The sequence below is a fragment of the Pan paniscus genome, chromosome 17 (genome assembly GCF_029289425.2).
Source record: "Pan paniscus chromosome 17, NHGRI_mPanPan1-v2.0_pri, whole genome shotgun sequence".
Taxonomy (NCBI): Eukaryota; Metazoa; Chordata; class Mammalia; order Primates; family Hominidae; genus Pan; species Pan paniscus.
The window spans coordinates 41,244,070-41,260,700 of record NC_073266.2 but is presented as its reverse complement, the minus strand read 5'-3'; the positions used below and the strand labels follow the sequence as shown (position 1 = coordinate 41,260,700).

Below are 16,631 nucleotides of genomic sequence, written 5' to 3'. Positions count from 1 at the left end.
CTCCAAGCCATGAGGTAGGTGCCAGGGGATGTAGAAGTTCCGGATTCTGAGCTCAAGGAATTCAGCTGCTACAAATTGCTTAGCCTAAGGGGTTGAACAGTCAGTGAGTGTGGTATCCTTTTAGGGTAAGCTGTGTCATTTCTGGACGCTTACTAGATTGAGTCTCATCTGTCTTTTAAGAGAAATCTTACCCTGAATCATGTAGAACAGGATGCCCCCTTCTAAGTCCAGATAACCAAAAAGAAAGGATTCTATAGCTGCCCACATCCCCTGCCATGTCTAGAAAGTGCTCAAAGAACAACCTGAACATGGCTCCATGTAGCGTACCATCCAGCCCCACCCTAAATCAGATAGTTCAGCAAATGTTGATAAACACCTCTGAGAAATTCTTCCAGGTTCCCCTGAATTTGAGAAGCAACTGTGGCCAAGTATTTTTAGCAGATACAGATGGGGAGGTAGTAATAACTTTGATAATAAATAAAAGGCTGGCCCACCTCTCTCCCACTGAGGTCCACCATGACAGGGTGTGCAGGTGTGGGCTGCCTCACTGCCACGGGTCTTGGCTCCCCATCAAGCAGGAAGTGTCTGGCCTCACAAGCCAGGGTACAGGGGAATCTGGTCACTGGCAAATGCTGGTAGAGTAAGCAACTTCAACAACAGCAACAACAACGGAATCAATAGTTACAACTGAGAACATCAAACGGAATATCAAAGTACATCCCCAAAGACTCTCAGTCATTCAGTTCACTCATTCATTCATCATTCTTCAATAAACTCTTATTAAGTGTCTACTACAAGAATTAAGCAATAAATTTTCATCTGCATGGGGAAGAGAAGAAACAAAGGTCCACAAACCTGGCTTCTATTTTAAGCTCTTCCTCCCACAAGATGCATGACTGACCTTGAGGGCATTGACTTGGGCATGCATCAACATTCCCACATGCTGGAGGGTGGTAGCCACTCCTAAGCCAGCTATGGTGTGCAAAGTGCTTTGTGAATCTTACTTGAAGAACACAAGTAAGACATAGAGGAAGATAACAACTAATTATCCAGAGCATCATGCTGTCGTTGTGATCCTGAGACACCTCACGAAAGCTTGCATTAAAGGCTCCTAATCTAGAGGACCCCAATGATGCGGCTGCACCTTCTGCCCCATACTGACTTTTCTTGGGGAGGTCCTGCGTAGGCACATGGTTCTGTGACTGGCAGCTGCAGTACAGAGGCTTCATAGTAGTCCCTGGGGAGCAGCACAAGGTAATCCTAGAAAATAAAGACCAAAAGGAGAATCATTCATTTTGATGGTAGCCCTACTTTGGATAGAAAATAATCAAACATACTAGTTAAATCAATAATAACCAGGTGAAGTCGCTAAACTCTCCATATCAACTGCTTTGTTCTTCATCCCGACTCACCAAAACACAAAGAACCACTCATCAAAGATTCTTTATGTATCAGAGAGAAACTTGTCAGTGTGAACAGTTTTATTCTTCAAGTTTCAAGAGAGATTTTACTGTCTCTCCTTGGTTGTTTATAAATTCACAAATTAACAAAGATAATAAATTGTCAACTGATGAAATGTTCTGTGGAAATGCTGGTTGCCTTCAGCAGTACAGAACACTGAATGTGGATCACTTTCTACTCCCACACCCGAGTAACGCTCAACTGGCACGGTATAAAAAGCAATGCCTTGTGATCTTGGTGATTCACAGAATGGAACTGGCCTACTGCCTGTCCCAAGAAACGAGAGGAAGAACATGTTCCACTGAGTGTGCCAAACAAAGCCCACAACGTAAATTCAGCTAAGCAGCTCTTCAGGAAAGAGCAGAGCTGCAGGCTTCTGGGAGGTGAGTGATTGACAGCCCCTAGCCGTCCTGACAGCAGCGCATATCTGCAGAGGGAAGAGGGGAGGGCAAAGAGCTCATACACAGACCACAAGGCTTTTTCTCTCCTCAGACAGAAATGTATAGGAGGGGAAAAGTAAGAGATTGTGGCTGAGGGGACTCAGTAGGTTTAAATTTTAAAAGGGTTACTGTTCTACTAGTAAGTTTGCTGAGTTTGGGACCATATCTCCTCTCTCCTCATGACTTTATAGTCTCACAGATACTAGAATAGTAAAGGTTGATAATAGGCACCCTTATGATGCCTAATGATAATGTCATTAGGCATCTTCCATGCCTAAACAGTAACTTTTATAATGAACTTCTACTTTCCGTGAGTCCAACTTTGTACCTGTTACTAGTATCAATGGAATTTTCCTCTGCCTCATTTCTACCATCTGTGAAACATTCTTGAACTTTTTTTCTTTAAGCAATAAAGCTTCCTACTAAGAAGATGCAAGAAGAGCAGAGACCTTCTGATGTTCCTTTGCCGTCTTGAATGGAAAGAACAATCCCTCATGTTATCCTTGTAAGATCCCAATTTGGAAGGACCTATTAAGATAAGTATTGTCCCTGTTGTATGGAAGAAGCAACTGGCAGGACTGGAAGAGACAGGATTGGAATTAAGCGACTTTCCTAAGATTTGCTAACATGGCCAATAAACAGGGTTGTGCCTGAAGGAAAAGCTTTATGTTTTCGACTTAAGAGCATGAAACCAAGCTTTTCCCAAGGACTGTATTTTGAAAAGACCTTGCCATGAAGCAAAGCAGGCCTTAAAGCACATAGCAAAGAGGGCTGTCTCAGAGAACAGGTTTCATCCTTCCAACTCCCCATGGCTTCTCTGGCTATTCTATTAGGTGTTTGCAGACAAAGCCTTTCCTGAACAAAGAGTTCTCTGTTGTAGGCAATCTGTTTGGTGAGAATAAACCTGCTTTAGGTTTAACACAGAAGAAAGCAGAAAGAGTGTCATGGAGAAGCAGTGGCTCCCATAGCCTCTTGCTTCTCTTTCCACCCCCAAGAACTTTACTGAAATTCATATCTGCTTGTCTTCTAGGTTCTTCTTCCTTGGTTCTACACAATCTCCAGACAGTGTAGATAATAACCAGGTGAAGCTGCTAGTTCTTATGATGTGAGGCAATGAGTGCTAAAGTCTATACTTCTGACTCATGCTGGAAAATAACATACAAGCTTTGGAAGGGTGAAGCCACATACTCATGAAGGCTTCGCATTTGTTCTGATAATTAAGAGTCTTTAGGAGACCTTTTTATTTTTTATTTTTTTTGTCCAAGAGAAGCTAGCTGAAAGGATACAAAAGATACTTCAAGTTGATTCCTATGTCATTTGAGGGCGAATGTCACCACAGTTTCCTTAGGTTGGGGCTGAATTGTTCCTGTGTCTAAAACCACCAATGATTGTGATATTTTATGGTCGCTGTGGATTGTAGTCTTGGATGGAACCACTTCTGAGGTAGGAAGAATCCCGCAAGAGCTCTCCATTCAGAACTAAGTCTTACCAGAAGGACTCCTTCTGCCTTAATACAAGCAACCCATATTCCTGGTGTGATTGAAAATGGGTCTGCAAAACCATTTCCAGGGACGGTGACAAAGGCTGGCTCCTTACTCGGCAGGAAGATGATCTCTTTGCTTTGAGCAGCACCTATCAGAAATACAAAGAACTGCTTAAGGCATTTTTCTATCAGTCAGTGTTATGATTTTAGATATTCAGTTTTGAACATTCAGTTTACATCTCAAAAAGTTTAAGATGATATGTACTGATCAGATTTACTGATCTTATCTTTAAAAATTGTACTATGCAAATACATATGTATAAAATAGGCTAGAAAGATACTGATAAGACATCACCAATGGCTATCTACACTGAGATTATGAATAATTGTTTAACTTATTAAATAAGTATATTAATACTTGTAAACAGTTTAGGAAAGTTCCTTGCATATAGTAAGTATTCAATATATTACATTAGCTACTAAATTATTTTTTCCTTTCTTGTTTATATGTGAGTTTTTTTTAAAGCCAGGGTCTCACTATGTTGCCCAGGCTGGAGTGCAGTGGTTATTCACAGGTGCCATCATAGCTCATGACAGCCTCAAACTCCTGAGCTCCAGCAATCCTCCCACTTCAGCCTCCCAAGTAGCTGGGACTACAGCATATGTGATTTTAAAGTTTTAATTTTTATTAATGAACATGCATAAGAAAAAGTTTTACACTTCCGTTTATTTGTTTTCAGGAAAAAATATGTTTTATTCTGCATTAAACAAAGAGAGGACCTTCTGCAAGAGGTTCAGAAAGAAATAAACTATTGCGTCTAAGTTCAATTGAGACTTTTTCTTTCAAAGAATTATCTTCTCCAAATCTTTGGGTTCACTCTTGTTCTACAAACATTGATGGGGGCCTACTATGTGCCAGGCTTGGAACTAAGTTCTGGTGACAAGGCAGTAAACACAGTAAGCATGGCCTTTGCTCCCTGCTGGTGAGGACCGGAGAGGAATAAGGACTAGAAGACAGGAGAATGTGGTACAGTTTGGACAGTGGTATTTGGGAGGAGGCACCAGTTACCATGGGACATAACATAACTAGGGCTCCCAACTCAGACTTAAGGGAAAGGTGTCCCGGAGGACAAGGAAACGAAGCAAAATGTATTCCAACTATTTGAGTTAACAGAGAACAAACTGCTGCTGTTATTGTCACGCAGGAGGCGAGGGGCCTGTTAAGAGTTTGGAATCTGAAGACTTTGTCTACAAACATCCAGCTGTGGCTGGCAATTTACTAAACCTCTCAGCTCTGTTTTCTCTTCAACTCTCCTCAGTTTGCAAAGTTCTTATGATGTGAGGCAATGGGTGCTAAATTACTCTGTGAACAATGAAGTAAGCCTGCTAGTTCATTCAATGAGTTAATCAACCTCCAGCCACGCAAGTTGGGTTGACACAACTCGGAAATGACATCATTTCTTCCCCCATTCCGAATGAACCGTGGATGCTTAACAAAGATGGCGTACATTTTGATCCTAAATTAGATTTCCATTGGTAACATTTTGTGTCCTTATAAAATTCCAAATGCTTCTTGGAATCTGTTTCCAGGACAGGTAGAAGCCCTAATACCTTGAAGAACAGACCTGCGGGCCTTCTCTCTGCCTGGGGCGAGGCTGTGCTCTCTTCTCTTGTCCCTCTGCCCTCAGGAATTCCTCATCCCTGAGTCAGGTTTGCAGCTCCCTCCTGGAGCTCATGTGGGCTTCATGCTTTACAGCATTCATAGGAAAAATTCCCATCCTCACCCATTTCTCCTCTGACTATTTGGTTGGTTTGAAACAATGGAAGAATTTAGGGCAGCGGGCCAAAATCTCTCAAATAACACCAAAAAAGTGACAGCCACGTCACTGTGAATGAGTTATAAATGAGCTCTGCTCAGTGAAGACATCATAACCCATGGGGTTCAGCCAAGGTACATAGGTTGTTATATCGATTTTTAAAATGACAGTTAAGGACAAATTCAGTAGCAAAACTTAAGTGATTGTTTAGAGAATGCAAGGTAACAAACGACAGGGCTCCTAGAGAACCGTCTAACCAGACCATGAGCCAGGCTTGACATTTTCTAAGGGTGATTAAGTTTGTGAAAATCAGAGAAAGTGTTTCATTATTTATTTCTTAATTGAAAAGAGGCTTGAAATTTTACCTACGTGCCTTACCCCAGGATGGATAAATAGTTATATGGCCAGATACTGCTTCAGTTCCAGGGTTAACGTATCTCAGAATAACACGAAACAAGGAGCCACTTGACTTCCCTACATTCAATGTTATTCTTACATCATTCTGAAAAATACCGAAAGGCCATAAAGCATAGAAAAAAATTGGTTAAAAGACATGCTAGCCAAACAGTGACTTTATTCTATTCAAGTGTCACTACTGGACTTGTAATGTACACACATACACACACACACACTCACACTCAGTCAATGAGCACCGAGTAACTTGTGAAAGATGGAAATAGGCAAACCTAACAACGAATTAAAATCACTTACAATCAAAATTACAGTGAAAACGCACTCCCTCAGCAACTGAGATCCTCTTTTGACCTTTTTGTAATCAGGCAGACAGAGCGGAGTATTAGATGGGCTAGTTTAAGAAAGCCACAGTGACGGAGCAACCACCACTGGCTAGGAAAAATAAAAAGGCAGAAGAGAAGGAAAGGAGAGGGTATTATTTCACACCACCAAAGAGAGACTGCTTCAGAGTCCGCTTCACATACATAAAGTCTAAATGGTCACAGAAACCAACGGTGGCCAAAGAAAGGTTAAAGACTCCAAATACAATAGTGGTAACATCTGGGTGTAACTAAAATATGCCTATTAAGTTTTATGATGTTTTATCTCAATTCCTTATGCAAAGAAATGGTGGCTTTTCAACCTAGAGGAGGGGTTCTGTTGGTCTCCAGGGCCTGGGCTCACACAATATTCTGTAAACATTGTGGAGCCTGGACCCTTGAAGGAAAGAGTAGACTATTTTAATTCTGAACCACTGACTGCATGTCCAGATTGGGCTGTGGCCCAAGGAAACTTCATGAAACTTGGAAATTCCCAAATCAGTGGTTCTTTTAGCATTTCCCCCAACTTCTTTGTTTAAAAGGAAGGGGATATTTGTTAAGCGAGATATTGGTGACAATGAAGACTGACTTTGTGTAGAATCACTTGCTCTGAAAGCAGGAGCTACAGGTGACCCACACTGAGGAACTCCTGCTGATCCTCACAATTTGTCTGAATTCATCTTTAAGTGTTAGTTTCAGATGGAAAACAAATATGCAAAAATCTATTAGGAGCAGAGTAAAGTAAGTGGTGATTCTGGGGACACCACCAAGGTCCTCTGACCAAAATAACTTTCTCAGAAAATGCGTCATTAGAGATGAATTCCTTTGTGTCCACCAGCTATTCTGTGAAACTGTAAGCACCTGTGAGAAGGTATACACTTTGATTGGGTTGTCAGTCATTCACATCTTATTATGACTCAATGGAATTTACTGCTTGTTTTCTGAATAATGAAGTAATGTCAGGGAACTAAAGAAATTAAATAGCTGTATTTGGGGAGTGGGGGCAAAGAGTGAAGTGTCTTAAGATCCTAGGTACCATTTCAGAAAGGCCGCTTGGATGGGGGACTTTGGCCAGGTGAAAAACAGCATTAGAATCAATGAGGGGAAGGGGTCCGAGAGTACTGTGGCCCTGTCCCAGCTTCTCTACAGGCTGACTGAGGTAGCAACAGCAAGCAGCAGTCTCGGATGCGCTAATGAAAAAGACTGTGTTACCATGATCGTTAATTTACCTCTCATATTCTGAATTTCCCCACTGAGAAACAGCTTGAAGAAACCAACTCAAAGACAAATTCTGAGGACAAAGTTACTCAATGGCTATACAGAATTTTTTAGTTATAAGTAGCAAGACGTATAAGTTCTAAAGGTAAACAAAGAATGTATAAATTCCCCTACTCATTCTAATACAAAGCCAAGATGGATGCAGTAGAGAAGAATGAAGGAAAGAGAAATATGGAAAAGAAAAATGAAATAGCACTTAACTAACATTCATTATTTATCTTAGTTTCCACGTACATAGCAATTCAAAGTTTAAAAAAAGCATCAGCCAAAAATTAGGAACACTAGCTTTACTGGAATTACTTAAGCCAACTCATTTTTGTTTTCCACAAATGGCTTTAAAGAAAACTGTCCCTCACATTCTAGTACAGCCTAACGTCATTTAGGAAACTTCCCTCTTCTATAAAAAGTCTCCAGAGATAAACACTATTTTTCTTTAATCTCTTAATTTTCTGATTTGGTAATCAAATTAAAGTAACAATGAACTATGTAATCCACACATATGCTTATCAGTTAATATACAGCCCTACCCCAAACCCCAGGTTTAACCTAAACTCCAATGCCAACCCATAATATAGAGAAAAAGAATCATGGAATCAGTTCTGGGGACAGGTCACCTTTCAGGGGGCTCACTGAGACTGGTGTGGGGAAGTATCTGAGCTACTCAGCCACGAAGCTGCTCTCTTCGGGTTGCGTACCTGTACTGAGGTCATTTGGGCATATCCTCTCCAGCTAAACTCAGGAAATGCCAGCGGATCAAATCCAAATCGAAGGTCTCTCCCATTAGGTGTGCTGCCGTCTTCAATCTCATACTTCATATGATGCAAATCTGGGAAATAGTAGTTGTTTTCAGGCCTTTCATAAATAAAAAGTAAACACATACAGGAGGTTAGGTCCATAGATCATCTGAACATCTTTTAATCACAATAGTTACTATGAAAGAACTCCACCACATTGACAGAGTACATTAAATAAAGGACAAATGAGAAAGATCTCCTGCTCTTTCTCCAAATTATTGCTTTAATTCACATAAACATTCACATAAAACACACTCAACGCCTATTAATTCCAAGCATTAAGATGAGAAAATCGTTTAGCACAAGCCATAGTGGTAGCATCCTTTAGTATGTTCTAAATAGTTGCCAACAATTTAGCAAAGTCAAATTAGGTTATTTACTGTTTATTTATTTAATCACTCATTCATTTATATATTCATTCACTCATTACATAAATATTAATAGCTATGTGCCAGGCACTCTTGCTAAGGACCATAGGTATAATGATGAACATGACATAAAATATTTCATATGCTAAATTTACAAGTTAGATATATTTTCTTGATATGTATTTTTTAATCATTAGAATGACTCTTCTATGCCTTGTTTTCTCTTAAACTATATGCCTATTAATGAATTCTTTTCAAGAGCTCAGCTGTGGTAGGCACAGAGAAGTATCCAAAATATTCCAACATTGTGCGGCATTTAACAATCTACTTAAAGTTCTCAAAAAAAAAAAAAAAAGACACTTCGCCAATCCAGTCACAAGCTAATAGCAGTTAGTGGGATTAATGCCATAAAGATGAATTTGTTTAAGGAAATAAAAGGCCATGCTCCTATACTGCAAATAGAATTAGGAATGCTTACAACTTTTCTGGAAGCAATTTACAAAGATCCTTAAAAATGTTCACACATATTGACCCAGTAATTCTACTTCCAGGAATCTGTTCTAAAGAAAGATTTTTTAGATAGTCAAAGAATTAACATAAAAGAATGTTTAAAACAGTGAAGACCTGGAAACAACATAAGTGTACAATTATGAGATAAATTATTAAAAAATTACATAACCATTTAAAATGTGAAGGCTAATGATAATAGGAAATATTTACGATATGATGTGAAGTAATGAATGTGAATTATATGAAAAAATAGAATGCTAATTTTTAATTCATAGACAAGATCTAGAAAAAATACACCAAAAATATTAAAAAGGGGTTATCTCTGGGTAGAGAAATGAAGATTTTTCTTTGCCTTTTTACTTTGATGAATTTATTAAAATTTGTTCACTGGACATGTATTACATTTATCACCACAAGAATTATTCAGAAAATAAAGCAAACGTGAATTCTTTCTACACTTGTCAGAAAACCTAAAAATTCTCTGATAAAACCAGAGCAAACATGTGGGGGAATTTAGTACAAAAGGATGCAAGATTGTCATGTTGGAGACAAGGTGCTCCGGCATCCACACTGTTGGTTTGCTAGCCTTTATTTCAGTTATAATTTACCACTAAATCCAAGGACACGCTCTAAACTTGAAGATATATGTATGTGTGCATGTATCATGTAAAAAGTTAATATTCTTGCCTCAGGCTGGGTAACTTAATTCCTATTTGATTGCATTATTTTATGCTGAAAATCAGTCAATCACCTACATAGTTGGAAGAAGGAAAAATGTTTGCTGGTTAAGTAGCGGAGAAGCTCATTTTATCAACACCAGGGTGGAGCAAGATGAAACACAGGTGGAAAACTTTTTTTATTTTTTTAAGACGGAGTCTCACTCTGTCACCCAGGCTGGAGTGCAGGGGCACTATCTTGGCTCACTGCAACCTCTGCCTCCCAGGTTCAAGCAATTCTCCTGCCTCAGCCTCCGGAGTAGCTGGGATTACAGGTGTGCGCCACCATGCCTGGCTAATTTTTTGTATTTTTAGTAGAGACAGTGTATCACCATGTTGGCCAGGCTGGTCTTGAACTCCTGACTTCAGGTGATCCGCCCACCTCAGCCCCCCAAAGTACTGGGATTACAGGCGCGAGCCAGGAAAACGTTTTATGCAGGCATTTACAAAGCTCCCCTGGCCCATGGGGAGGCTCAATGGTCTTCAGGAAAACAAACCTACAGACATGCCTTCTTCACAGATCTTTTACTCCAAGCCCCCAACTGAGGGAAAGTGCGGCTGGGTTACTCTGACTTTTTTTGTTTTTATTAAAGACAAGGTCTTGCTCTGTCACTCAGGCTGTAGTGCAGTGATGCAATCATAGCTCACCGCAACCTCAAACTCCTGGGCTCAAGCTATCCTCCTGCCTCAGCCTTCTGAGCAGCTAGGACTACAGGCACGTGCCACAGTGCCTGCCTAATTGTTGTATTTTTTTTTTTATAGGGATCGGGTCTCACTATGTTGCTCAGGCTGGTCTTAAACTCCTGGCCTCAAGCAATTGTCCCAACTGGGACATCACTCCGAGCCTGCTCTGACTTTTAGAATTCAAATGTTGGAAACATTGAAGGAAAGGAGAGAATCACCTTGCTAAATACAATTTACCTCCACGACATAAAAAATTTCTTTATAAATCTGTTACTAATGCAAGTAGTGAAGGGACCTGAGATTCAGAAGTTACTTTTTTTCCCTTCACAGAGGAAAAATCATGGATGAAACATCAAGGTTTCAAAACATTTATAAATGGTAAAATATAATGGCTTAAGAGATGGAACAATACCACAGTTCCTATAGTTCCCCAGTCTCAATCTCCACCTCATTCCCTCGCTCCTATAGTTCATTGTCACCTGCTTCTGCATGAGACAAAGTACTTCTTCCCCACTTCCAAAGTTTTCTTACCCTCTACCCCCACCGCAACCCTGGGGAACAACTTTGGCCTCTCTACTTCCTCACTCCTGGGTCCCAAGAGGGAAACAGGAACTGAACCTTATTAGCCCAGGCACCTGGGTGTGTGGTGGCACTCCCTCTTATGCCTTCTCTTATTGACCCAAGCACCTGGGTATGTCGCACTGCCCCCTCTTATTCCCTTTCTTATTGGCCCAGGCAACTGGGTGTGTGGCACCACCCCCTCTTATTCCCTCTCTCCCTGGAGCGGGCCTATCTGTGGGCTCCTCCTGCTCCAACTTGCACATGGAAGTTGAGCCCTGAGAACCCACTTCATGCTTCCAGCTCTCGTCTTGCCCACCTGGTTTTTGTACCTGTGGGAATTTTCAAGCGAAAGTACTTCATGGTCTACACAGTAGAACAGGCTTTATGGGCAAAGTAATCTCCTGTTTTAAACAACTCACACACAAATGTCCAGATTTCAATTGACATAGGACAGCTTCCCCTGACCTCGATCTTTAGGGCTGCTTCTCTCTTCTCCAGAGCTGTAGCACAGGCAGGAATGTCTAAGACCATCTTTCACACCCTGAACATGGGAAGAAGCCTCCCGAAGACTCACCGCTGGCACACCTTTCCCACGACATGCTCTCGGCACTGGCACACTCCCGAGGGCCCACTGCACATGGAGGACAATGCCCCACCAATGTCACACTGACACCCTGAAAGCCAGGAAACAGCAGCAGTTATACCTTAAACCATCTCCACACTGAGCGCCTCCCCTGCTCTACAAGAAAGGAAAACTGACCATCCCAGTGACACAGTGCCTGCCTTCTTTCCTCTGCCACATCTGTCTGGCAAGTGTTTGAAATCTTGGAAACTCCCAAACTAAAATGGTGTGTCCGCGCTTGGAAATCAGATTCAACCACAAAAACCAAAACCAAAACCAAAACAAAAACAAAATTAAAATGGTGTGTCTTTCCAAAGGTCTGCTTCTAAGTTGGAGGCGGCTACTATAGGCCAGCTCAAATGCTGTTGTCCAATGCAAAGACGACAGCAGCCCAGGAGTAAACGCGCTTCAGAAACAGTGCTGTTCTAAAGAGCATGTGATAACCAGGGGCCGAACGAGAGATTCAAGAGTAGCCTTGCGGGGCAACTGTCCTGCAATTTCATTATTTAACACAACACTGTCTCTAAAAATCTGATGTTAGCATTTTTGATAATATAAAATATATCTTTAAAATTACTAAATATTGATGTTATTTATAAAACTAACAGATGCCCTCCCATCCCAGTTATTGTTTCTTATCATTAAACCCACAGTGTGCTGGTAGAAGAGAAGTAGAAACAGCCCCACTTGCAATTTACTAGTTTCAATGTAATCAATGTTTGGCCAAATTCCCTGGACAGAATGTTTCAGGGCCATTCCGTCAGAAAGTCTGCGTGAAGATGACAAACTCAGAAGAAATGTTATTTAGACCATCTTTGTCCATCAACACTGTGCTTTGCTCAGGGCCCAATGGACTTATTTACCTTGACACCCAAAGTAATTGCTCTTTTCCAAAGCAAAATATCCATCTTCACAGGTGTCGCAGGAATCGCCACCCACATGGGACTTGCAGTGACAGTCACCATCTCCCTGCAGAACAGTGAGCCAGATGACAACATTTGATATAATTACAGAATTCACTAATCTTCAAGATTGAAAACTGGCTCACTGTATAATAGGAAGCAGTGTAGCCAGGATCTGGAAAGGATTACCATGCTCTGTAGAATGACAGAGGTACTAACACACGCCCCCAGAAACCCCACAAGCAGTTGCTGTAGCATTCTGCTGTTGTCACATGAAAACTCAGCCCACTTTACCTGCCTACACTCTCCAGTTCCACTCACTGTTCCCGCCTTATGGCACTTGCATTCTGTGGAGATAAGAGAGCATCCTTGAACTAAGGGAGACACAAAAGACAGTTCCTGGCTCTGGGAACATTACACAGCTGCAACACAACGTGTGCAGTTGGCCTTGCCAGCGCAGTTCAACAGAATGAGAGTTTGGATCGCTGAGGCCTAAAATTAGAATGCTTTCTGAAGTTGGCAGAACAGACCAATCCACACTATCCATTTACAAAAAGTAACAGCTAGTTCATGGCTACTTCATGACAAAAGCTGCAACATCATGGGATTTTTGAATGATTCCAATGCCGAGGTCATTACTGATATGCATGCATGAAAATACACTCTATTGAAGGTTATTCAGTATCCTTAACTCGGTGTTTTTAAGTCCTTATACTGGCTCCGATATAAGCATAAAATTAAAATTAAACCAGAAAAAGTAAATTATAAAAACAAGGACATAAAAACCATTTATCAAGTAGCTGTCTTCTCAAACAACAAAATACATACAGAAACAGGATAGAAATCCCTTGCTAAGATTTTGAAAGTGACAGAAATTCTGTCAAAAGTGGGGGGAAAACATCAGAACATTACATAGAATCTTGTCAAATTGAAGTGATTCAACAAATAGCTCTTTTGTGGATTTAGTCACTGAGGCAGAGAAAATTAAGAGAACATTACAATATAGTAAATTATGACATATAAGAAACCTACCTGAACATCCACTGGGGTTTTCTTTGTCCAGATTCCAATATAACAGTTTGCAGCGGCTACAAGTAGGACCTTCAACATGAAGCTTGCATTGGCAATACCCCTTTGAATGAAAATCAAACAAACATTTGACATCTTGGAATTAAGACATGTTTTCAAACATGTGCGTGAGCAAAGACTTGTCACAGAAACATATTTTGGTCATGAAAAGTAATTAAGTGTATCCAGGGGGAAAAAATACTGGGTTGATTTCAACAGTCTGCTAATTGCTTTTGTTTATTTTTATTCATTTATTTGTTATGCATGTAATCCACATTTGTGGTTAAAAAGAAACTGGAAAATAAGGATAAAGAAAATTTAAAAATCACTCTTATAACATTGTCAGTGTCTGTTGATACTGTTACAGCATAGACTACCAATTTAAATAGAAAAAATGTCTGAATATTTAACATGTTGAAAATCAGTTAAGAATTGTTTATCTGAGAGTGCTTTTGTAACATGCAAGATCACGGCCTTGCATCAATGTCATCAAGGCTTATGGGAAGGATGGCAGAACCTCTTTCACTCCATCCATTCTGTGCCTGGAAGTCGGCATCTCTAGGCTCTGAGGCCAAGAAGACAGACAATTTCTAAATTATCTCAGAAAATTGTTCAGAATAGTCCGGGTGTGGTAGCTCACACCTGTAACCCCAGCACTTTGGGAGGCTGAGGCAGGTGGATCGCCTGAGGTCAGGAGTTCGAGACCAGCCTAGCCAACATGGCGAAACCCCATCTCTACTAAAAATACAAAAATTAGCCAGGTGTGGTGGGGCGTGCCTGTAATCCCAGTTACTCGGAGGCTGAGGCACAAGAATCGCTTGACCCAGGAGGCGGAGGTTGCAGTGAGCTGAGATCGCGACACTGCACTCCGGCCTGGGCGACAAGAGCAAAAAAAAAAAAAGAAAGAAAGAAAAGAAAAGAAAAAGAAAAAAAATGTTCAGAATACCATGGTATTGTGCTTGGAATAATATAAAATAAATTGTAATTATTTTGTACACAGCCAACTTTATTTAATGTGTCCTTGGCCATTGATTTTCTCAATGTTATTAATTATGTTTGTCAGACTTACATGCAGGGCTCCACAGAGGCAACACCCTCTGAGTAACCTACAAACCTGCAGTAAGAGTTAAACTCTAGGACTCCAGAGTAACAAGTTTAACTAAATCTTATTTTTTTGTTTTTGAAAAAAAAAATCACAAAATCACATATGCTCTTTGAAAAACAACAATGACCTCTTTAAGCAATTTAGCCTTGGGTCTTATTTGAATTTCTGGAAGTGCCCACACTGTTAGTCCTTAACATGTATGAGAATAATAGAGATAGTTAGAATTGCAACCCTTTTATAGTCTACTTACCAAATTGGAGTTGATGGTACCAGCTGGGTCACAAGCACTGCTGGAACCTGAATATGATTCAGAAATTTTTAAATTATCTGGTAGTTTGTTTTTCTCTTTGTTTTGATGTTTCAAGTTTTAAATGTTTTGTTTTCAAAAACAGTGTATCTACATTTATATTTTCGATAGATGTGTGGCAAAGTCTGCATGCAATTCATAGTCAGGCATCTTGAATGACATTTATGGTCCTTAATCCCCAAATTACCTCTTTTGCCACTGAACAAATCCCTATCCTGTCTACTCATGACAGTTCACTTCTAATTGATGATGAAGGAGGAGATTAGAGAAAGATTCTAAAATTTTGAGCATCATTAGTATTGTCCAGAAGAGGGCAATATTGTACCAAGAGATTTTTAATTGCCCATTTAAAAGACCTTCTAGAATTTCTAAGTACATCTTTAATTATCACACCTCCTTGTTCCCACCCATACTGAAGTTATTTATAAAATCAATTGGTTTGTTTTCCTGACTTACTATAACACTACAAACCAAATATAATCTCTCTTCAATAAATTGGGATCTTGCAATGTTTCAGTATTACAATTACACAGTGTTTGAACTGGGTAAGTCTGTTCTGAGTCTGGTTTTTCAAATCATTTAAATAAATCCATAATAGGATCTTGTTTGCTTATAAATTGTTCCTTAACCCTATTGGCTTTGTTTGTTTCTGTCTGCCTCAGCTTCCCCTTGATGATTCTCATTCTCTCTCTCACTCTCCTTTTTGAGACAGGGTCTTGCTCTGTCTTCCAGGTTGGAGTGCAGTGGCACGATCATAGCTCACTGCAACCTCCGATGCCTGGGCTCAAGTGATCCTCTCACCTCATCCTTCTGAGGAGCTGGAATGACAGGCATGCACCACCATGCCCGGTTATTTTAAAAAATATTTTCTAGAGGCTGGGAGTGGTGGCTTACGCCTGTAATCCCAGCACTTTGGGAGGCCAAGGCGGACAAATCACAAGGTCAGGAGATCAAGATCATCCTGGCTGACATGGTGAAACCCCATCTCTACTAAAAATACAACAAATTAGCTGGGCATGGTGGCACATGCCTGTAATCCCAGCTACTTGAGAGGCTGAGGCAGGAGAATTGCTTGAACCCGTGAGGCAGAGCTTGCAGTGAGCTGAGATCGTGCCACTGCACTCCAGCCTGGGGGACAAAGCGAGACTCTGTCTCAAAAAAAACAAATCAAATAAAAAATAAATAAAAATTCTAGAGACAGGATCTCATTATGTTGCCCAGGCTGGTCTCCAACTCCTGGCCTCAAGCAATCCTCCCGCCTCAGCCTCCCAAAGTGCTGGGGTTACAAGCATGAGCCACCCTGCCCTCTCTTTCTTTTCTGATGTTCTCCCGTTCCCTGCATTTTTCCGTAATACCCAACACAAATTTCCAGCTGTTTGTTTTCCATGCCCAACCTCGGGTTCCTCTCCAGGACACAAACATTGCCATCTAGCCCTGGGATGACTGTGGCTGCTCAGCTTCTCTGCCAGGCAGCCACAGCACTTCCTTCTGCTCCTGAGGCCCATGGAGGTGAGCAGACCCATGCAGGATGTCCTCGCATCCTAGGGACCTTCAGGCCTTTTGAAAGGCAAGCACCCTACTCTGACTGCCTGCTGCAACTTCCACCCTCAAGGAAACCTGGTCTCCAGAGGATTCTGGTTAGGAAGATTCTGGGAAATGAAGTCAGTCCTGTCTTCAAAGGGCAGGAAGGGGTCTGAGAAACCACATTCTTCTGATGGATAGTCTGGGTCAGCCTTCCACAA

At 40.9% G+C, this 16,631-nt stretch overlaps 1 protein-coding gene across 1 annotated transcript in view; it reads right to left on the bottom strand.

The window, feature by feature from the left end:
- LAMA3 (laminin subunit alpha 3) overlaps nt 1–16,631 on the bottom strand; it is a 268,808-nt gene that overhangs the window by 128,829 nt on the left and 123,348 nt on the right. Inside the window, exons 14-23 of the mRNA XM_063597229.1 lie at nt 14,833–14,879; nt 13,442–13,541; nt 12,704–12,756; nt 12,371–12,476; nt 11,460–11,559; nt 7,948–8,104; nt 5,580–5,703; nt 3,391–3,533; nt 1,163–1,260; nt 495–648 (exon numbers count right to left, since the gene is read on the bottom strand). Coding sequence (XP_063453299.1) covers nt 495–648; nt 1,163–1,260; nt 3,391–3,533; nt 5,580–5,703; nt 7,948–8,104; nt 11,460–11,559; nt 12,371–12,476; nt 12,704–12,756; nt 13,442–13,541; nt 14,833–14,879 — 1,082 coding nt within the window. The remainder of the gene's footprint in view (nt 1–494; nt 649–1,162; nt 1,261–3,390; nt 3,534–5,579; nt 5,704–7,947; nt 8,105–11,459; nt 11,560–12,370; nt 12,477–12,703; nt 12,757–13,441; nt 13,542–14,832; nt 14,880–16,631) is intronic.